The 23,757-nt window shown below is 36.7% G+C and overlaps 1 protein-coding gene across 1 annotated transcript in view; it reads left to right on the top strand.

Moving 5' to 3' along the window:
• The window catches only part of MCU (mitochondrial calcium uniporter), a 259,384-nt gene that overhangs the window by 131,324 nt on the left and 104,303 nt on the right, over positions 1-23,757 (top strand). The window contains exon 6 of the mRNA XM_077778643.1: positions 17,279-17,308. Within this exon, the coding sequence (XP_077634769.1) occupies positions 17,279-17,308 (30 nt within the window). The remainder of the gene's footprint in view (positions 1-17,278; positions 17,309-23,757) is intronic.

Here is a 23,757-nt window from a genome sequence, read left to right as displayed (position 1 = left end):
ATGAAGAGAATGGGATTTTTCAGGGAATTTTCTGAATTTCTGTATAGCACAAGTTCACTGTAGATATTTTGATTGGTAGCCACTATAATCATTAATGACCACAAATTTGTAGAATGGGATAAAAGTGAGACCTATGGGTATGGTTTTTACCTTTAAGAAAAATTAGATATTAGGGCATAGAAAAAAAGTTCTTAATGAAAATTCTGTGCTTCGCCCAAACTCAGTTTATAAGAATGCATTTGTTGATAGCATAGTATAGTTAATTTGACCACTTACAAATGAAACAATGAAAAACAGTTTTGTCCATAATGTTGCAAAATCTGCAAATGGTTTCATTAGAGGTACTGTAAAAGATGATGGGAGAGGGTAATGAGTAGGAGGGAAGAAAGAGTTTATTAGCCTTTTGTTCTGCTTTATGCCAGCTCCTCCTTGAAAGTTATTATTTCTTGGGATGTGTCTTATGTTTAAAAGATTATTTTAGTAACCCTTAGGGCTTTCCATTGCAAATATTAAAGGCAAATGACTTCATCAAGAATAAGGAATCCCTTTTTTCACCCATGACTTACAGAAGCTCTCAGACCTTTTAGAATAAAAATAATCTAAACTATTTTTTCATTTCCTAAAGTTTATATCCATTGGAATAAAATTAAAAGACAGTTGGAAATTCAAAGTACCTTTTATGTCACTCTTTTCCCTTTTCTTTATTTTTATGTTCAGTAGGAAATGTGCAAGATTTTCTCGGATGTCAGGTAAATTAAAACCAGCCTTAACCATTAGTTAGCATTGCTAATATATGGTCAAATCAAGCCTGGCCACAGTCTCTGCAGTTCAAATATGAGCTTTTTTGGATGGCCTCTCTATGTCGCTAGGTATCAAATATGCCAGGAGCAGAAGACCTGGGTTTATTAATTAATTTCAGTAGTCATAAATTAGCAATCTGTAGGTTAGAGCTGTTTGGACTCCTCAAACCCTTGAGTGCTGTTCAGTCTTACCCTTAAATAATTTTAAAAATAATTTTCTTTTTTTGAATATACTTTTAGGAGATTTCAGAATCTTGTAGCTAGGACATTGAAACTGAACTTTTAGGATTATTGTTTCCCAGTACTTTTTTTTTTTTTAATTTTTTTAATGTTTTATTTATTTCTAGGAGAGAGAGAGAGAGAGAGACAGGGTGAGCAGGGGAGGGTCAGAGAGAGAGGGAGTCACAGACTGAAACAGGCTCCAGGCTCTGAGCTGGCAGTCAGCACAGAGCCCCACGCGGGGCTCGAACCCACGAACCGCGAGATCATGACCTAAGTGAAAGTCGGTCGCTTAACCGACTAAGCCACCCAGGCGCCCCTGTTTCCCAGTACTTCTGATTCTCTCTGTAAAATTGGTGGGACACTACTTCATGGCCTTCTGATCCCTGTATTTCTGATACTTACTGATCAGTTGTGATTGAAAACCAAGTTGTTGAACATACTGTGGGTCTTCAGGTGAACTTCTGTGTCTTAACAATTAACAACTCTTTATTTCTTCTGGTAAATACGCTCATTAAGCACTTTATAAAGGCTGGTAGATATGAAAGTGATATGCAGAAAAGATTGTTCTTGTTGTAGGGCCTGGCTTTGATTGTGTCTTCTATTCCTTTTTTACATCAGCTTTATTGAGGTATAATTTATCATACAGTGAATTAAACCTAAATGTACAATGAATGAGTTTTGAGGTGTGTATACTCATATAACCACCACCATAATCAAGCAGACAGACTATTTTCACCACTTAAAAAAGTTCCGTTGTTCCTCTTTGCAGTCAATCTCTTCTACCCATGGACACAGACTACCAGTGACCTGCTTCTGTCATTGCAGATTAGTTTTAGATTCTATATGTAAAAAGTATTGTTTATTTCAGTCGCAGATTATTTTATGTATTTTTATTATTTTAATGGATTGCTTTGGTTTAGGATTTCCAAATTAAAACCGTTTTCTTCTGCTGTTTGTAATGGTCCTGTCAGCTCTGAAGTTTCTTTAGGAAGATATTACTTGCAATTTACAGCGAGGAAAATTGAGGCAAAGATAGGATAGAGACGCAGAGATTATATAGCACCATGTGAATTCTTGCTTGTTCAAAAAGGAGTTTACTTGGAAGTCTCCTGAGAGTAATGAAACATACCTATTTCGATGTGACTATCAGTGGGTTTTAGTAGCAAGTCCGTTCTTTTCAGCCTTTTTGTCCCTGGCATAATAGGTTCTGGTGGATTTATAAAGGATTTAGGATTTGTATTTGAGTGCTGAATCTGCCCTCCCCTCTTTTTTGAGTGACTTTGATCAAATCACAAGGTTTCTGATGTTTAGTTTTCTTACCTGTAAATTTTATTACCTTAGTTTTCTTACCTCTAAAATAAAAATTTAGAGTTATTTTAGGCATTAAAAGAGAATATGTGAATGAACAGAAGTCTATATAATTTGGGGAGAGATTGTACTGGGTGTTTTCATTTTCATTTTCATTTGTTAGGCTCTTAATTTTTTTTTAATCTTCCAAAATTGATTTAATTGTTTAATGCAATTCTTACCAAAATCCCAAGAAGATTTTTATAAACTTCGACAGGCATATTTTAATAATTGTTTTAAAAGGTTAGGCTCTAGGGGTGCCTGGATGGCTCAGTCAGTTAAACATCCAACTTCAGCTCAGGTCATGATCTCACAGCTTGAGTTTGAGCCTTGCGTCAGGCTCTGTGCTGATAGCTCAGACCCTGGAGCCTGCTTCAGTTTCTGTCTCTTCCTCTCTGTGCCTCCCCAACGCTTGCTTGCGTTCTCTCTCTCTCTCTCTCTCTTGCTCATTCGCTCGCTCTCTCTAGCTCTCTTTTTCTCTCTTGCTCTCAGATATAAATAAACATTAAAAATTTTTAAAAATTTTAGGCTCTTAGCTTTTAATTTCAGCACACATTAGATGACTAGATCAACTTTTAAAACAACCTCTAAGGGAACAAAGAAAATGTCGTAGTAAAACAACTCATACTATCAGAGTGAAAAGTTTCCAAGGGGAGAAAAAAAGAATTGAAAGTAAAGAGTAGTCCATTTTTGTACTAGAGGAGAAAATTAAAAGCTAAAAGTGACTTGTAATTTTTTAAAAATTACATTTATTTCCACACAAACTAAAGTTATCATAGCATCTTTCTTAAATTATATCTCTGGATCCTCTTAAATTGAAACTACTTGACTGTGAAGTCAGTTTGGCATTTTAATAGTTCACCTCTCCTGTCAGGTTGCAAGATAGACATGTCCTCTTTAAAAACCTGCCTTATAGGGGCACCTTGGTGGCTCAGTCGGTTAAGTATCTGACTTAAGCTCAGGCCATGATCTCACCATTTGTGAGTTCGAGCCCTGCATCAGGCTCTGAGCCTGGAGCCTGCTTCAGATTCTATGTCTCCCTCCCTCTCCTCCCCTCCTCTGCTCATGCTCTCTCTCTCAAAAATAAATAAACATTTAAAAAAAATTTTTAATCTGCCTTATAGTCAATAATCTAAGGTTCTATAGAAGTTCTCTACAAAAATTCTGGTAATGTATTTGTTAATTTAATTTTTATTTTTTTATTTTTATATTTTAGAGCATAAGCAGAGGTGAAGGGCAAAGGGAGAGAGAGAGAATCTTAAGCAGGCTCCACACTGAGTGTGGAGCCCAACATGGAGCTTGATCCCATGACCCTGAGATCATGACCTGAGCAAAATCAGAAGTTAGACATTGAACCAACTGAGTCACCCAGGCACTCCTGTATTTGTTGATTTAAAAACCTATGTATAGGGGCGCCTGGGTGGCTTAGTTGGTTAAGCGTCCGACTTTCGCTTGGGTCATGATCTCACGGTTCGTGGGTTCGAGCCTGGCGTCGGGCTCTGTGCTGACTGCCAGCTCAGAGCCTAGAGCTTGTTTCAGTCTGTGACTGACTCCCTCTCTCTCTGACCTTCCCCTGCTCACGCTGTCTCTCTCTCTCTCTCCTAGAAATAAATAAAATATTAAAAAAAAAAACACCCTATGTATAATCTCAATGAATTTAGGAATTCTCAATTTATGTTAGAATTCCAGAAATTAGAATTAGGCAAATCTATCTTGACTCTATGCATTATAGGAACTGAGTTAGCAAGATGATAATTTCAGCCTCTTAAATGATGAGTTTAGTTTACTCACATTGATTGTTGCTACTAACATAACTGTATATCATTGCCATCAGTTGTAAGATGCACTAGAAAAAAATATTAAACTATGACATAATAATTTATCATGCAAAAATTTAATGTTATGCTTATTGTAAAATTTATTTAGATATTTTAAAAAATTACATATCACTCTTAGCCATATATAAAAAGGAATACGTAAATGAAATAAATTGCCTAAGGGTAACCTTAAAAGTTTCAGAGCCCAAGTCTTGTGAGTCATTCTTTTACCAGAGTTATGGATATTTATGTTTTTCCATATGATGTTATCCTGTGTTTCATAGGAAGTGCTCCAATATTGTCTCTGGAGTTTTCTTCTAAGCTCCTAACACATATTCTGTACCTTTTAATGTTGGCACTTTCTTGATCTTGGTGGTGCCAGTGGAATGTCCAAACAAGAAAAGGACCCATATTTCTCCTAAAATGAACATCAAGCAGTTTGTTGAAGGAAATGAAGAGGTTGCAGTTGGTCAGAAACTCTGTGAAGAGAAAACCAGGTTTCTGCTTGCACAGGCAATGACAACTATGTCACAGTCGCTGCTTTGCTCTCAGAGATTTCACTGTAGGTAGATTCATTTTGATGTCAAAGATGTTAAAATGTGAAAAGAAACAGTCTTAGCATTGATGAAATGTACTATATATGTTTGTATGTGTTTGTATGTATATATTTGAGTGTATTCATTTTAACAGCTTTATCGAGTTATAATTACAAAGCATACAATTCGCCCATTTAAAGTGTGCAATTAAGTGGTTTTTAGTATATTCTTAGGATTGAACAGCCATCACCACAATCAATTTTAGAACATTTTCTTCACCCCAAGAAGAAACCTCATACCCATTATCAGTTATTCCCTATTTCCCGCTATGCCTCCCAGTCCTACGTAACCAATAGTCTACTTCCTGTCTGTGGATTCACCTACTCTGGACACATCTATAATAGAATCATACACTTAAGGTGGAAGGTTAGATTACTGAATTGAGATCTTTATTTTTATCTATCTATCTGTCTAATCTATTTTTTTTAATGTTTTTTTTTTTTTTTTATTTCTAGGAGAGAGAGAGAGACAGCGTGAGCAGGGGAGGGTCAGAGAGAGAGGGAGTCACAGACTCTGAAACAGGCTCCAGGCTCTGAGCTGGCAGTCAGCACCGAGCCCGACGCGGGGCTCGAACCCACGAACCGCGAGATCATGACCTAAGCGAAAGTCGGACGCTTAACCGACTAAGCCACCCAGGCGCCCCTGTCTAATCTATTTTTAAGAGAGAGAGAGAGAGAGAAAGAATAAATCCCAAACATGTTCCATGCTCAGCATGGAGCCCAACATGGGGCTTGATCTCATGAACCACAAGATCATGACCTGAGCCCAAGCCAAAACAAGAGTTGGATGCTCAATGGACTGAGCTACCTGGGAGCTCCATTGCTAATTCCTCATTTCACTTTGTTGTGATCAGAAAGCATACTTGCTTTGGTTTCAATCTGTTTAAATTTACAGATCCTAATTTTATGGCCTAGCATACGATATCTTATGTTTCTATTCCTCTATTTATCCTGTATTGCTTTCTTTTACATTACCTGAATATTTTCTAGTATAACATTTTAATTTTTCTGTTGGTTTTTTCTAATTTTTTTGAATTGCTTTCTTACTTAGTGCTCTAGAGATTACTTTACCACAATCTACAGTGGATTTATACTAATTTAATCCCAGTAAAACATCAAATGGTCTTTTTGTTTACCTCTCTTTCCTTTTCCCCTTTTATGCTTTTTTAATTGTACAATTGACCCATGAACAATATGAGTTTGAACTGCCTGGGTCTAATCATCGATTGTTTTCATCCTGTAAATGTATTCTCCCATCCTTGTGATTTTCTTAATATGTTTTCTTTTCTCTACCTTACCTTGTGAAAATAGTATATATTAATTGACTATTTGTGTAATCAGTAAGGCTTCCAGTTAACAGGAGGCTATTATAGTCAGGTGTTGGGGGAACCAAAAATTATACACAGATTTTCAACTGGGGGGGATAGTTATTCAAGGGTCACCTGTACATTTTATAGCTATATATGTTTCAAATCTAACAGTGTTATAATTATTAGTTTACGTAATTTTACACCTTTAAAAGAATCCGAGAAAATAATGAAAAGCACCTATAGAATTTATAAAATTTCTTAGATTAAACCTTCTTATTTAGCATTTGTTGTCTTCATTTATTTCTGTGAATTTAAGTAACCCTTTGGTGTCATTTCCTTACTCCAGTGCAAGTTTGTTCCTATTCACTTACTTGATGTATTGTCAAATTATTACATCCATAAATGTTATAATCTCAATAATATAATTATATACATATTGTTTTATTCAGTAGAGATAAAGAAATATGCATATATTTTATACCTACATTGTTACCTTCACTGAAGCCTTTTGATTTTTTTCATGTAGATTTGAATTACTTTTAGGGACATGTGCTTTAAGGCTAAATAGTATCCTTTACTATTCCTTGTAAGGCAGGCCTGCTAGCTATGAGTGCTTGTAGTTTTTGTTTATTTTGGAATGTCTTTATCTGCCTTCTATTTCGAAAGATCATTTTACTGAATATAAAATTCTTGGGTGATAATGTTTTTGTTTGTTTGTTTCAGCACTTTGAATATATCATCCCACTTCTTTCTAGCCTTCATTATTCCTAATGAGAAATCTACTAGTAATCTTTTTGAGATCTTCTTGTGAGTAGGGAGCTCTTTTTCTCTTGAGGCTTTCAAGACTTTTACTGTGATATGTCTTGTGTATGTATAATATTACTTTGTGTTTTCCTACATGGAGTTTTGTTGAACCTCTTAGATAGGGATTTTTAGATTGTTTAATCATATTTAGAAAGTTTTTAGCCATTATTTCTTTGAATGTTTCTTCTGTTCCTTTCTGTACTTCTGTGAAAAGTTTTCTCCTTTACTCCCATTTTGTATATGTTGCTGTACTTAATGGTTTTCTACTTTTCTCTGAGTCTGTATGTGTATATTATTTTTCTCTCTGTTCTTTTGATGCATAATCTTTGTCCATCATGTTCAAGTTTGCTGATTCTTCTGCTAATTCTAATTCATATTTATATTTCAGTCTTTATAATGAATTTTTCTTCTTGGTTATTGTACTTCTTAACTCCAGAATTCTATTATTTAAAATCATTTCTGTATCTTAATGATAGTTTCTTTTCTTAAAGTTTAATTAATTTATTTTAAGAGATAGAGTGCCTGTGCATGGGAGGGAGAGAAAGAGAATCCCAAGCAGACTCTACTTCATAAGTGTAGAGCCTGATGCAGGGCCCAAACCCATAAACCTTGAGATCATGATCTGAGCTGAAATCATGAGTTGGACACTCAACTGACTGAGCCACCAAGGCACCCCATATATTTTAATGTTATTTTCTATTTGATGAGAAATTTCATAGTTTCTTATACTTTTTAAATCATAATTTCCTTTAATTTTTTGAATAATTTCTAATAGTTGTTTTGAGGTCGGCCTGCTAAGTCCAACATCTGAACTCTTTTACGAGCAATTTCTATTGCTTGCTTGCTTTCCCTGTATATGGGTCATACTTTGCTGTTTTGCTTTGTTTTGATTTCCATGTCTCATAATTTTTTGTCAAAAACTGGATGTTTATTTTAGTATTTATTTTTAAAATCTGATTGCAGTATAATAAACATACATTGTGATACTTAGTTTCAGTTGTATAATATAGTGATTCAGCAATTCTGTATGTTAGTGCTCATCCTGAAAAGTGTACTTTTAATCCCCTTCTTCTATTTTGCTCATCCCCCTCCCCACCTCCCCTCTAGTAACCGCCAGTTTGTTCTCTGTATTTACCAGTCTGGTTTTTTACTTGTCTCTTTTCTCTTTTATTGTTTTAATTGCCACATATGAGTGAAATCATATGACATTTATCTTTTTCTGACTTATTTCACTTATTAAACCCTCTAGATTTATCCAGGTTGTTGCAAATGGTAAGTTTTCATTCTTTTCTATGGCTGAGTAATATTCCATTGTGCGTGTATATCACATCTTCCTTGTCCATTCATCTATCCATGTACACTTGGATTGCTTCCGTAATTTGGCTATTGTAAATAATGCTGCAGTAAACATAGGGATTCATATTTCTTTTCAAGTTAGTGTTTTTGTATTCTTCATGTAAATGCCCAGTAGCAGAATTATTAGATCATATGATAATTCTCCTTTTAATTTTTTGATGAATCCCTATACTGTTTTCCAAACTGGTTGTACCAGTTTGCATTCCCACCAACAGTGCAAGAGGGTTTCTCTTTTTCCACATCCTTGCCAACATTTGTAGTTTCTTGTGTTTTTTTATCTTAGCCACTCTGACAGGTGTGAGGTGGTACCTTGTAGTTTAGATTTGTATTCCCTGGTGATGAGTGATGTTGAGCATCTTTTCATGTGTCTGTTGGCCATCTGAACACTGGACATTTTATTTATTTTTAATGCTTATTTATTTTTGAGAGAGAGACAGCATGAGCATGAGGCGAGAAGGGGCAGAGAGAAGGGGTGGGGACAGAGGATCTGGACTGGGCTCTGTGCTGACAGCAGAGAGCCTGATGCAGAGCTCAAGCTCACAAACTGTGAGGTCGTGACTTGAGCCGAAGCTGAACACTTTACCGACTGAGCCTCCAAGATGCTCCATAAACACTGGACATTTTAAATAACATATTGTAGCAACTGAGGATACTGATTCCACCCCAACTCCCACACATTCACTGAGCTGGAGGTCATTGTTTGCTTGTCCATCTGTTTAGTGGCTTAGCTGGACCATTTTGGTATTTCTTCTTTAGCATGTAGCTTCTGATACTGTTTTTCAGAAGTCCCAGTTTGCCATGAGCAGAATTATCCCAAGATGATGGTGCTTTTAGCAGAGCTGTCTTTGGCTATCTCTGCCTGTTCTGTCTGTTAAACTGTCTTCCTCTCTAGGTATCACAGGGCCACTGTTTTCCTCCACTAATTGCCACCTGATTGCTTTATTGTTCTCAATAATGCTTGTGGCATGATTTTTTCCCCCAGGCTGATAGAATAAAATTTGGGCCTCTTGCAGGGGTAGTTTTGAGGTCAGCCTTTGAGGTTTGTTCTAAACCCAAGAGGATTCTTCTTGGTTGTCTCTTTCCATGATTCTCCCGGGTAATATTCTAGCTGTTCTGTGGTTCAGTTTGTTATTCTTGTAGCATCTCATAATTGCTTACCACAAAAATCTTTGTTGTTTTCTGTATTACCCTAAGGCTTCAACTTCCCCCACCTTTTTATTTGTGTTGCAAATAAAAAATCGTTTCCTGGTGGGGGAGGGGGGGAAGCTTCAGCACACTCTCTTCTTAAGGTCTGCCTCTACCTTTGGGCTTAACCTCTGCCCTTGAGCTGAGAGTGAAGACAGTGGCCCCTTCTCTCGGAATGACACTCCTCCTTGATCTTTCAGCTCCTCTCTTGTGGAAACTTCACTCTGAGCAAGCTCTGGGGTAAGGGCAGTGTGATCCCAGAATTCTTGGCCTGCCTGCAGAGGTAGAACTTCTGCCCTATGATTGAGTGGAGGAAGTGAACCACAGACCTCTCAGAGGCTGTTGCCTTTACAGAGCTTCTACAACAGAGATGGAAGTATGAGAAATACAGGTGGACTACCCTCCTAGGCAGATAACCATAGTCCCCCACTGTGAGTTGGGGGTAGAGTAAGGCCTACATTCTTGGTTATACTCATTCAAAGTAGAGCTTCCATCATGCTGATCTTGGGAAAGGACGGGAAGGGAACAGGTTGTGGTTCAAATGTCACAGGTTTTTGCTGGTCTTTCAGAGATTTAGTAGACTTGCCTGAATAAATAAATTTCTTTCATTTGCTACATACTTTTAGGACAATTTCCAGAAACTTTAAATACTTCGTTGGTCTTTCCTTTATAATTTTTACCACTTGTCGTTATGTTGCTGGGTGGATGGCCCATAAAACTCCTCAAATTGGCATTTTAGAAGTTGTCTCCTTTTGTGTTTATTTTTGCCATTTTATTTTGCACTGATCCTACTTTTTCATTTTTCTTTTTTTAAAGTTTACTTATTTATTTTGAGAGAGAGATAGAGTGAGTACAAGAGAGTAAGAGAAGGGGAAGGGCAGAGAGAGAGAGAGAGAGAGAGATTGGGAGGGAATCCCAAGGAGGCTCCACACAGTCAGTACAAAGCCTGACCCGGGGCTCAATCTCTCAAACCATGAGATCCTACTTTTTCTTTGCTCTTTCTCCTTTCTTGCTTTTTCTTCTGAAAATGTGTTCTTGATGCTCATTTTCTCCTCTATGGATTTAGAAGTTATATGAGATACACACACACACACACACACATTTTTTTAACCTTTATGATGTTAATCTGACTTAAAGTTTAATCAGTATCTCTACCTTTCTTTCATATAGTACAGAAGCTTTAGTGTGCTTTTTACTCCTGTCATTCCCTCTTTCGTACAAACTGTTCTTTTTATCTAGTTTCTAATTCCACTTTTATTCTTCCAAGTTAATTGTTGTCATTATTACTGGTTTTTATATAGTACTGGTTTAGATTTAGCTCAGTCTTCACCAGTATCTTTGTTCAGCTCTCCCTTCCTTTTAGGTTCAATTTTTCTCTTTTGAAGTACATTCTTTACTAGTTCTGTCTTCTAAGACATGTTTATAGTAGGGGCGCCTGAGTGGCTCAGTTGGTTGAGCATCCGACTTCGGCTCAGGTCATGATTTCATGGTTCGTGGGTTCGAGCCCTGAGTCAGGCTCTGTGCTGAATGTTTGCCCAGAGCCTGGAGACTGTTTCGGATTCTGTGTCTCCTTCTCTCTTTGCCCCTCCCCAGTTCACCTCTGTCTCACTCTGTCAAAAATAAATTTAAAAATGTAAAAAAAAAAATTTTTTTAAAGAAATGTTTATAGTAAACTCTCTCATTCTGTGTTTTTGTGAAAATATTTCCATTTTCCCTTATCCTTTAATGATGGTTTAGTTGCATGTAGAATTTTAGGTTGATGGTTACTTTATCATAGCCTTTTGAGAAAAATTTTTAATGTTTATTTATTTTTTTTTTTTTTGAGAGAGAGAGAGTACGAGGAGGGGAGGGTCAGAGTGAGAAGGAGACACAGAATCTGAAGTAGGCTCCAGGCTCTGAGCTGTCAGCACAGAGTCCATCATGGGGCTATAACTCATGAACTATGAGGTCATGACCTGAGCCAAAGTTGGAGGCTTAACCAACTAAGCCACCCAGGTGCCCCTAAAAAATAAAATCTTTAAAAAAAAAGATGAATACAGACAAACATTTGAAAAACTTTTGAAGACTACGAAAATCATAGGCAAGAACTTTATAGAGTTCCTAGAAATGAAAACTAGAAACTAAAATTTCAAATTTATGGTTCAAATAGCACATTGAAGAACCAGTAAATCAGGCCAGATCCATGATGCAGCAGAAAAAAAGATAGAAAACTTTAAAAAAAGAAAAGAAAGAAAGTAAAGGATCACCATATGCTAATAGATGATCCACAGAAATATAAGAGTGATAATGGGGAATAAGATAGCATTCAAAGGGGTATTTGATTAAGAATTTTCCAGAAATGATAAAAGACAAGATCCTCAGATTCAGGAACCATGTAAGTCCCAGAATATTAACTAAAAACATATCTACATCTAGATACATGACTGTGAAGTAGAAAGAACACAAAAAAAGAGAACATAGTAAAAGAAACTAGAGCACATGAAAATATATCACTAATCTCTAGGGAGATGCAAATTAAAATCACAATGAGATACTGCCCATTAGCATACCCATTAGAGAAAAACAAAATAAGAAAACAAAAACAGAAATATGGAGATGTAGAGAAATTGGAACCCTACTGCATTGCTGGTGGAAATATAAAATGGTGCGGCCACTGTGGAAAACAGTATAGTGTTTCCTCAGTAAATTATAATAGAATCTTAAAATAAGATCCAGCAGTTGCACTTCTAGGTATATATCTACAAAAGCTGAAAACAAAGACTCTAACAGTAATTTGCACAACAGTGCTCACAGCAGCATTATTCACAATATAGCTAAAAGGTGGAAACAACCCAAATATTCCCTGATGGATAAACAAAAATGTGGCATATAGATACAATGGAATATTATCAGCCTTAAAAAGGAAGTAAATCCTGATACATGCTGCAACACAGATGAACCCTGGAAACGTTATGCTAAGTGAAATTAGACACAAAAGGACAAATACTTCACTCTACTTACATGAAGTACCTAAAATAGAGATTCATAGAGATAGAAAGTAGAAGCATGGTTACCAGGCACTGGGGTAAGGGTAATGAGAAGTTATTCTTTAATAGATACAGAGTTACTGTTTGAGATAATTTGAAAAAAACGGTCTAGAGATGGCAGTGATGGTTGTACAACAATTTGAAAGTACTTAATGCCACTGAACTACTTACAAATGGTTAGGATAGTAAATTTTGTTATGTATCTTTTACCACACACTCAAAAAATTAGAGAAAAAATACGATTTTCAAGGAAACAACAGACTGACACAAGATGTCTGAATGGAATATGGAATAATGGAAAATAGAATAACATCATCAAAAGGCTAAGATATTAGGTCCCTGGGTGGCTCAATAGGTTAAGCATCCGGCTTTGACTCAGGTCATAATTTAACATTCATGCGTTCGAGCCCCACATCAGGCTCAGAGCCTGGAGCCTGCTTTGAATTCTCAGTCTCCCTCTCTCTCTGCCCGTCCCCTGCTTGTTTTCTCTGTCTCTTAAAAATAAATAAGCATTAAAATTTTTTTAAAGATTTTTAAAAATTTATTTATTTATTATTTTGTTTTGAGGGGGGGAAGGGAGAGAGAGAATTCCAAGCAGGCTCTGCACTGTCAGCTCAGAGCCTGATGTGGGGCTCAATCCCACGAATCTGTGAGATCATGACCTCAGTGGAAATCAAGAGTTGGACACCTGAGTAGCCACCCAGGTGCACCCCAAGCTTTTATTTTATTTTATTTACTTTTTTAAGTGTTTATATTTGAGAGAGAGTGGTCATGAGCAGGGTAGGGGCAAAGAGAGAGGAGGACAGAGAATCTGAAGTGGCCTCTGTTGGCGACATCAGTTAGCCTGATGTGGGGCTCGAACTTACAGACTGTTATATCATGACCTGAGCTGAAGTCAGATGTCTACACCCTGTATGGATTCAAACTTACAACCCCAAGCATCAAGAATCACAGGCTCTGTCAACTGAGTCAGTCAGTTGCTCCTGTCTGTATTTATCTCAAACAAATGTGCTTTGTAGTCTGTATCAGATGTTTTTAGTATCCAGAATTCTTGGGGTTAAATGTTTAACATTATCCATGATGGATTGTTCCCTCATGTGTTTGGGTTTTGAATAATAAACTTATCTTCGCTGGGTTTTTGTATGTAGTAATTCTGTGTGGCCTAGGTTGAGAGTTTAGTCTCCAGAGATATACTGAGTTTGATTTTTCTAAGTGTCCGAGGTTACAGTGTCTCAGCATCACTTTCTATATTTCTCAGCTTGAGACTGTTTATGTGTTGTTTGAATAGAGGCCAAACTAAAGATGTAATTCCTTGTCATATTCCTGTGGTATAAATAAATTCCTTATAATTTATTCCTTCATTGAGGATGTAGCAATTCAAGGTTCCTTGTCTTATGGGAGGATCTTAGTTGTAACTTTACCTTTTAATAGCTCAAATTTTTGTCTCTAGCCCCCTGGTGTTTTGTTTGTTTGTTTGTTTTTAATTATGGTAAAATATAACTTTTTGTCTTGCAAAGCTGAAACTTTATACCCATTAAGCAACAAACAACTCCTCATTCCTTCTTCCTTCATCCCCCATTCTACTTTCTAGATGTATGAATTTGTTTTACATACTACATGTAAATGCAAAAACACAATCATTTTTTTTGGTGACTGGCTTATTTCACTTAGAGTAATGTCCTCAAGTTCCATGTCATAGTATATGTCAGAATTTCCTTTTTTTTTTTTAAGGTGAGTAATATTTCATTGTGTGTATATAGCACTTTTTGCCCATCCATTCATCTGTTGATGGAAACCTACGTTGTTCTCACCTATGGCTACTGTGAATAACGCTAGTATGAAAATGGATGTGCAGATATCTCTTTGAGGGTTTTTTTTGTTTTTTGTTTTTTTGGTTTGAGGGGGGCATACAGCCAGAGGTGGGATTGCTGGATCATATGGTAATTCTATTTTTAATTTTTTTGAGGAACCATCGTACTGTTTTCCATAGCAGCTGCACACTTTTTAGATAATGCATAAGTGTAATAGTACATAAGGGTTCCAATTTCTCCACACCCTTGTTAACAATTATTATTTATAGTAGTCATCCTAACGCATGTCAAGCTGGTATCTCATGTAGTTTTGGTTTGCGTTTCCTTGGTGATCAGTGATGTTCAGCATCTTTTCATGTGCTTGTTGGCCATTTGTAGACCTTCTTTGGAGAAATGTCTTCTTAAGTCCTCTGTCCACTTTTTAATTGAGTTGTTTGGATTTTCTGTTGTTGTTATTGAATTATAGGAGTTCTTTATTTAACTTTATCGGGAAACGATTTGCAAATATTCTTCAGTTCCATAGGTTGGCTTTTTACTCTTCTGGCTGTGTCGTTTGATGTGCAGAAGTTTTTAATTTTAATGTAGCCCACCCTGGGGAGTTCTAAAACCCAAGCCTACAGATAACCTGGACCAGGGAACTTTCTCCAGGCTCTGGCTTTCATTTCTGAATTAATTTTTAGGCCCATGGGGATCTTTTTCTTTTTTTCTTAGTGCTCGGTTATACATTTTTAAAGGGTATTTGTTATGTTTTTTAACCAGTGTTTCTCCATGTTTTGTGTAAGAGAGTTTTTAGTTTATCTGGTCTAAAGATGTGAGGGCAATCTGGCTGCAACATCTGTCACCCCCTGGATCTCCAGGCTTGATTCAGTTGATGTGGCTGGTTAGGTAGGTGCCCCCTTCCCCCTTCCCTGCTCCGTGTGGGTCCCTCCTGAAACTGCGTGCTTCTTTGGTCTTCGCTGATAGGGAAAGACCATTCTTCGCTCAAGGGTATGTGACTAGTCGTGCTCCCTTGCTAGAACCTCCAAACAGGCTCTTAACACCCCTCTAAAGGAGAAGGTCCAAGATTCCAGACACTTCAAATGAGGCACTGCATGTAGCAGTCTGCCTTTTTTTTTTTTTTAAGTATGGTTAAGAACAAAGTACTGCCTGCTCTAATGTATGATATTTTGCTTATGTGAATTAGGCTAGGTGCCTTTTAAAACCCAGGATTAAAGAAGTCTTAATCACTGTATCTTCTCTGGATAGCTGGTAGTTGTCACAAGGCAAGCAGAAGGATTCAAATTCAATTTAAGCTATGTCTTTGTGCTACTACAGCTGTGGCTAGCCTGAGGGAAGATGGATTGATAGTCTCTAAAGTTTCTTACAACTTCTTTACAAACTTACATAACACAACCCATTTATAAGCTATATAATGGTACTCTGTTATTTTCTTTATGGAATTCCCCCATAAGATGGGGAAAATCTCAGTAATTTTTTAAATGGAGTTTTTATATGTTATATTATGTCACAAGCTGGTGCAGAATGTATAGCAAATACTGGGAGGGTATATTGTTCACTGTTTCCCATTATACCTATACAGCTGAAAATACTGAAAACACAGAGCTATTTGTCCTTGGGCCTTATTGGATGTGGAATGCAGCAAAGTATTTTTTGGATCTAGGGTATCTCTGATTAGCTCACAACAAGGTTGGCCCCTGAGGTTGTCTTTTATTGCCCTTAGTTTTTATCAAGTAGAGAAAGCCTGTAGGCATGAGTTAGCAGAAGGTGAAATGTGTGGTTTTACTACTTTCAGAGACTTGATAGCAACATAGTACCTCACTGCTGAGTCATGAATCTTTGCTACTCTTGAACTCTTTGGCCATTTGTTTTTCCAGAGATATTCACCAACCAAGAGAAGGAACTATGTAGTGCTTTCCGAAGGGATTTTTTCCCCCTTTGGATGATGTGATTAAGGACCATGAGATGGGAGATTGTTTGGGATGATCTAATTGAGTTTAATCACAAGGGTGTTTATGATCATAGGGAGACAGGAGATGAGAATTAATAGAGGAGATATAATGTCAGAAGCATGAGGTTGGAGTGGTGTGAATCAAGGAATGCAGGAGACCTCTAGAAGCTGAAAAAGGTAAGGAGATGGATTCTCCTCTTAGAGATCCTAGAAACCTTGTCTATTTAGTCCACTGAGACTCATTTTGAACTTTTGACCTCCAGAACTGTAGGAGAGTAAATATGTGTTGTTTTAAGCCACTGAATTTGTGATAATTTATTACAAAGACAGTAGGAAACTAATAAAACAAGAAAGATCTGACTTACTGTAGCTGTGTGGTAAAGGCACTGTGGTGATAATAAAATATCTGTAGTTTCCAAGTACTTTGATTTTTGCTTAAGGAAAAGCTTGGCTAACTTTTGTTTTTTAATTTTAGGTGTCTTCATAGTTTTATATCCTAGCTTTTAGTATACTCTAAGATTGTCTAATGTTACTTTTCTTCTGTTTCTGATAGTGAAATGAGAAGTAGATCAGAGCAGCAGTGTTAAATTATAAAATTCACACTAATAATTCCATAACTATTATACATTACCAAATCAATGCCTTCCTTTTCATTTGTCTGTTACCAGTATGGTCACTTACACTGTTTGCCTCAGAACCAAGAACGAAAATAAAATTATTAAGAGCTAATAATTTGTGTCTTTATAGGCCTATCTAAGACTCCTGTATTTTAAGCAAATACAGGCTTCTTTCAGAAGTAAGTGGATTTTAAAACCATAGTGTAAAGAACGTTCGCTTTAAATGATTAACCAATAGTTTCACAAATACAGTGTGTTTCCTGAAACTAACATTTAGCAGTTGTTAAATTTTCTGCTTAATTTTCAAATTGTGTCATGGGGAGACTTTATGAAAACTGCCATCTATTAAGTAATCATCACATGAAAAGATGTTCAACATTTGTATGTGAAAACAACAGTTTATAAAGTGACATAGTTTTCTTCTATTCCTTTATTTGTAGGTAAATCCTCTCTGGGTGAGACTACCTAGGGTAAGAAACAGAGAAAGGAAGATTTTTTATTTTTAAACTCTTTGGAGCCTAAGTCATAATTTATAACTAGAGCATGGGTTATTGCTGATTGCCCTGAATGACTACATTACGCAGCATAAGTCTGTTGGCTTGTTTGATTTTTATCATTGAAAGATGCTGTTGTTTAACAAACTATATTTACTCACTGCAAATAAATTAGAAAATACAAATATGTGAACATAAGACCCAGTGATATAGTTAGAGTTAACACTTTGGTATAGAGCTCTCCTGACTTTTCCTATAAATGCTATTTTCTGACTTTTCCTGTATATGCTATTTTCTAAACTTTTCTAATCACATAGCATTACATTGAGTGTCTCTTCATGTGATACTGATACCAGAATTTTAACATGTAGCAGGTTTTCATATAGCTTAAGTTTAGAATCTGGAATCAGACTTTGTGGACTTTTCAGCTTAACACTTGTATGATTTGGCAAATAAACCTCATTTGTGAAATGAAGATAAGTTATAGTACTGTTGTGAAGTTGAGGTCATATAATGCATTTAACACAAAATCTCATACACAATATTATTTAATAAATAGTCACTATCTTTACTCAAGTGTCCAAGTTTATGAATGTACTATCCTTAAAGTAACATTCCTTATTGTTGAAAAACTTTTTCTAATGTTTTACAATTACACAAAAAATGCTGTATTTAAGCAACTTCTTAAATGCCAAGAAGATTTAAGAAGTATGGGATTGGGGTATTGAATCTCGGTACGTCTCATGATCAAGAGTAACATCTATATACTCTTTTTAAATTTTTCAATAGAGTGACTAGCCTAGTCTTATTTTGTAGGGAAATAAATATACAATAATGTACTGCTGTAGTCTTTTTATACTGTATCACTAATGCTGATTTATTTTACTTCTGTCTTTAAAAATTTTTTTAATGTTTATTTATTTTTGAGAGAGAGAGAGAGAGCATGTGGGAGAGGGGCAGAAAGAGAGGGGGAAACAGAATCCCAAGCAGGCTCTAGGCTCTGAGCTCATAGCTCACAGCGTGACATGGGGTTCGAACCCATGGACTAGGAGATCATGACCTGAGCCAAAGTCTGAGTGGAAGTTGGACCTTGGACTGAGCCACCCAGGCACCCATTTTGGTTCCCAACTTACAAGTTTAATTTAGACTATGATATGTTAAAAAAACATTTTGAATTATGCTTACCAAAGTATGTTATTTATACAAGACATTAAGGTATATGATAACAATTGGTGCATGAGTAGACCTATAGTTATAATGTTCTCTTTGCCAGCAATTAGGTGTTTGTTTTTTGACAAATTACCATAATATCACTGGACTGTAGTTTCTTCTGAGTAGAATGAAAGCATTGGAATAGATCATTAAATTTCAAGTTTTAGTAATCTGTGGATCCTTTATTTTTTTAAGTTTATTCATTTTGTGAGAGACAGAGAGAGGGACAGAGAGGATGAGAGAGAATCCCAAGCAGTCTCTGCACTGTCAACACAGAGTCTGATGCAGGGCTTGAACTCCTGAAATGTGAGATCATGACCTGAGCCAAAACCAAAAGTTGGATGCTTAACCGAGTGAGCCACCAGGCATTCCTGCAGATCCTTTAAAAGCCACGAATATTCCAAGTAACTATATTGTTTTTAATTATATACATAACTATAGTGTTGGACAAACATGGAGTTAAATAGAAGTTCCTTCTGTTGCATCCATTTTGAGCTGTAAAACAAAACAAATGAACTGTAAGCAAAACTACAAAACCAACATATTAACAACATTAATATGATGAATGATAATGGTTTGCTGAAACTAAAATGCTGCTTCCAATATGAATATGTTATCCTTTCCTATCCTGTAGGTTCTTTTGCATTGGGCCACCTGGACCACTGGGCACAATATGATAAGTTAATTCTCCTAATACATTGTTTCTGTTAAAACTATTGAGGGGCGCCTGGGTGGCTCAGTCGCTTATGCGTCCAACTCTTGATTTCGGCTCAGGTCATGATCTCACGGTTCATGGCTTTGAGCCCCGCATCAGGCTCCATGCTGACAGTGTGGAGCCTGCTTGGGATTCTCTCTCTGCCCCTCTTGTGCACTCTCTCTCTCTGTCTCTCTCAAAATAAATAAAGTTTTAAAAAACCTATTGCAAATCTTTTATTTAGTTCATCATGATATCATTTGGCCTCTACTGGCTCAACTATTTTGCTCTGCTTTTCTCACTAGCTTAAGATAGTGAGAGAAATTGATGTCTTCCTGCATTAGTAAACACAAATGTGGGCGCACAAATATCCCTGCAACACTCATTTTCATTCAGACCCAACTTTTCAAAGATTATCAATGATATAGACACAACATTTAAAATTTCTTATAGAGAACTTCTTAACTCTTGAATATATAGCCACATATCTGGATTGTGGTTCCCACTGAGAATATATCATTAAGATGCTTCTACAATTCTGTGATTAGGAGGCTGTTCCCATAAGTAATGATAGCAATATATGCACACATTCCAGGGTCTCACTGTCTTAGGTTAGGGAAATGTGTTTATGAAACTAAACAAGATTAGAGTATTTTTATTTATGTATTTATTAAAATTTTTTTATGTTCTTGAGAGAGAAAGAGAGAGAGAGAGCAGTGAAGAGGCAGAGAGAGAGGGAGACACAGAATCAGAAGCAGGCTCCAGGCTCTAAGCTGTCAGCACAGAGCCCAACACGAGGCTCGAACCCACAAACCGTGAGATCATGTCCCAAGCCAAAGTTGGACACTTAGCCAATTGAACCACCCAGGTGCCCCTTGATTAGAGTATTTTTAAAACAAGCAACTAAGAAATCCTACTGCCCTATTGCTATAGGAGCAAAAATACCTCTGTGGGAGGCAATCTTGCCCCCTAAGAGATATTTGACATGTTTGGAGATATTTTGATTGTTAGCAACTAGTTTGGGGTGTCAGTGCTTCTGGTGTTAGTGGCTAGAGGCCAAATGTACTTCTAAACACACTGGATGGCACCCGGCAACAAGGAAATATCCAGCCCAAGATGTCAGTAGTAACAAAGTTAAGAAACCCTGCTGAAGGCAGTGTAGCCAACCCAAGGATAGTTTTCGAGATAAAGGAACAGTATGATCATATTCATAAAAACTTTATCATTGGAAATACAAAATGCCCTATAGTCTGTCCTCTAATGTAGGACCAGGACTGTCTAAAATCACTTATTTGTGAAATAGATACTAACTGTAAGAAATTTTTTTTTTTTTTGGTAATGAATCTAGGAACAAAGACTGGAAGTATGATACTACTACTCAGGTTTTCTTAAAGTAAATATGGTATCTGGGGCACCTGGGTGGCTCAGCTGTTAAGCATCTGCCTCTTGATTTTGACTCAGGTCATGGTCTCATGGTTTTTGGGATAGAGTTCCGCAGTCGGCTGTGTGCTGGCAATGTGGAGCCTGCTTGGGATCCTCTCTCTCCTTCACTCTCTGACCCTACTCTGCTCAGGTGCACTCTCTCTTTCTCAAAATAAATAAATAAACATTAAAAAAAAAAGTAAATAAGGTATCTATATTTTAGTTGCAGAAGCTGTTACCAAAAAAATAAACTTTGATTTGCTGTACAGTTTCTTTAACTTTGGTATAAATCTTTCTGTTCCACAACTGAATTTGAAAGAATAACCTTTCCAGTTGTGGTTCAAAATTATATCAAAGTGAAGCCTGAAATATGGAGGTCTACTTGTATATATAACCTTGTTGAATGAGAAAAGCATTGAATATTTTCAGCAGTGAATCATGTTTCTTATAACTTTTTGAGTGGCTTTTATTTTGGATTTGTTTTACTTATTACAGAAAATTTTCAAAACTACACAAAATAAAGACAATAGTATATTTAACCTGTGAACTCTGAACTACCCACCAGCCATCTCCTGCATATGAACATTTTGTCACTCTGTCCCCCGACTGGCTCCCTTCCCAGAATTACTGTTAAGCGAATCTTATTAGACATCTTATCAGACATCTTTTCAGACATTATATTATTCTACCCTTAAGTAATTGTAATCTGTTTTTAAAGGAAGGTGGAATAGGTGTTGTCTTGAGTGTATGTTACTGGGAAAGTTGAATTGTCGTTGGTCTTTGGAATGGAGGCTTATTAGAAATACGTGGATAATCCAGAGCCTTCCATATAGTAGGAGTTCTATTAAACTTTTATTGAATTGAAAAATCTAATATAAATGATCGTGTGAAGTAATATTGTAATTTTAATGTGCTGCAAAGGCAGTTTACTCACTTTTAAAAATAGTTTTTATTCCACCTTTAATTTTAGCTTTGGCTTTAATCACAGCCTGGCCCCCACTACTGCTCTTCTCCTTCCTCCTGACATTTTACTAATCCATATCTTTTCTTTGGCCCTTTCCTAAGTATATATATTCATGACACCTGACTCTTGAAAGTCTGTAATTGCTTTTGTTCTTCACCGTAAATATTTGGAATTTTAAAACTCTTAAAGCTAAAGAAATGGATTTTAAGCAAGGGAGTGACATGAAAAGATGAACATTTTAGAAAGATAATTTTGGTTATGTTGTGGAGAATAGATAGTAGGCAGGGAGAATAGAATTGGTTCAGTCCAGACTTGGAGACGCAGAAACAGATGGATTTAACAGCTATTTAAGAGAGAGAACCCACAGTCTTTGGTGACTGAATGAAGGAAGGAAGGAAGGAAGGTGGGAGTAAGAAGTTAACAACGAAAGCCAAGTTTATAATTTCAACTAAATGATAGTGCCATTTTCTGAGAGAAGGAATACAAGGGATAGAGCAAGTTTGTTGGAAAAATAGTCTTTGATTTCCCAATTTGGTGAGTGGCGTGGGGGAAAAAATCTTCTCTTGACTCTCAACGTAGTGTTCTAGTGAAACGAGAATTGTTTTACTTGAGCAGTACTGTGATTTCATTCATACTTTTTTTTTTTTTAAATATTTTATTTATTTTTGAGAGAGAGAGAGAGACAGCATGAGCAGGGGAGGGTCAGAGAGAGAGGGAGACACAGACTGAAACAGGCTCCAGGCTCTGAGCTGGCAGTCAGCACAGAGCCCGACGCGGGGCTCGAACCCACGAACCGTGAGATCATGACCTAAGCGAAAGTCGGACGCTTAACCGACTAAGCCACCCAGGCGCCCCTCATTCATACTTTTAAACTAGTTTGTGAGAAGAAAATCTTTTGGGCTACTCGGACTCCTAGTTCTTGATGGCAAGCAAGCTTTGTGTAGTCATTTATCTAGACCAGGATTTATTTCCAGACACTCACTTGCCAGATGTAGTAGACAAGATGCCTTGATAGAAATAGCAGAGTTGGCCACATGTTATAAGGGAATCCTCCAACCCCCCTTCTACTCTTTACTTAGTTGTCCCTTAAAACTTAGAGGTGACTAGGTGTTTGATTTACTTTGGTGATAGAAGATCAAGTCCTGAGGGAAAATGACCTTAGATTTTCCTTGTTCCATGCACACTTAAGTTTACTTTTTTAGAAAGTATACTGTTCTACCATGGAATTGTCCATGCTTAGTGAGGGGTCAGTGTGGTGTAGGTATCCAGGAACTTTCAAAAGTGATATTTAAGGGGCGCCTGGGTGGCTTAGTCGGTTAAGCGTCCGACTTTCGCTTAGGTCATGATCTCGCGGTTCGTGGGTTCGAGCCCCGCGTCGGGCTCTGTGCTGACTACCAGCTCGGGGCCTGGAGCCTGTTTCAGTCTGTGACTCCCTCTCTCTGACCCTCCCCTGCTCACGCTGTCTCTCTCTCTCTCCTTGAAATAAATAAAAAACATTAAAAAAAAAAAAGTGATATTTAAGGTTTCATTTATTCACCAGTTAAAATAGATTTTTTTCTTCCTTTTTTTGAGTTTATTTTTTTTAACTAGTTGCTACTTAAATTCACATGGTTAACATTTAGTAGACCTTTGACACTTAAGAAATTTAGAATGAAAATCTTCACTAATTTCTGTATTTTCACAAAAGAACATTTCAACCCTCTTTTCTGCTTCAGATTTATATATTTTATATATATTTATCAGAATATTTGGTACCAAGTTACCACCAGTAGATTTGCCATTCTTATCATTTGAATCAGGTGAGTCCTAAACAGGGCTAGTGTACCAATTAAAGCTGAGCACATTTGTTTCATGTGAGCTTCTATGACAGAAGGATCCTGAGAGCATCTCAGGGTAAAAGCTGGATACAGTGTCATTTGGGGAAGGTGTATCTCACTTGTGGATAATCCTTGGCTGTTCCAAAGCTCCAAGACTACACTGTTCCAATATGTATATTTACCATCAAATTGTGAATTTCTGTTCCAACTGTAATAAAATACATGTAAGTAATAATTCAGATGTGGCCATTCTTCTAGGTAAGGTTCAGAGGCTTTGGAAGTTTTCTTTTTTCTTTTTTCTTTTTTTTTTTTTTTT

The sequence above is a fragment of the Crocuta crocuta genome, unplaced genomic scaffold (assembly GCF_008692635.1).
Source record: "Crocuta crocuta isolate KB4526 unplaced genomic scaffold, BGI_CrCroc_1.0 scaffold167, whole genome shotgun sequence".
In the NCBI taxonomy this organism is placed as follows: domain Eukaryota; kingdom Metazoa; phylum Chordata; class Mammalia; order Carnivora; family Hyaenidae; genus Crocuta; species Crocuta crocuta.
This window is presented reverse-complemented; position numbering and strand designations above follow the sequence as displayed.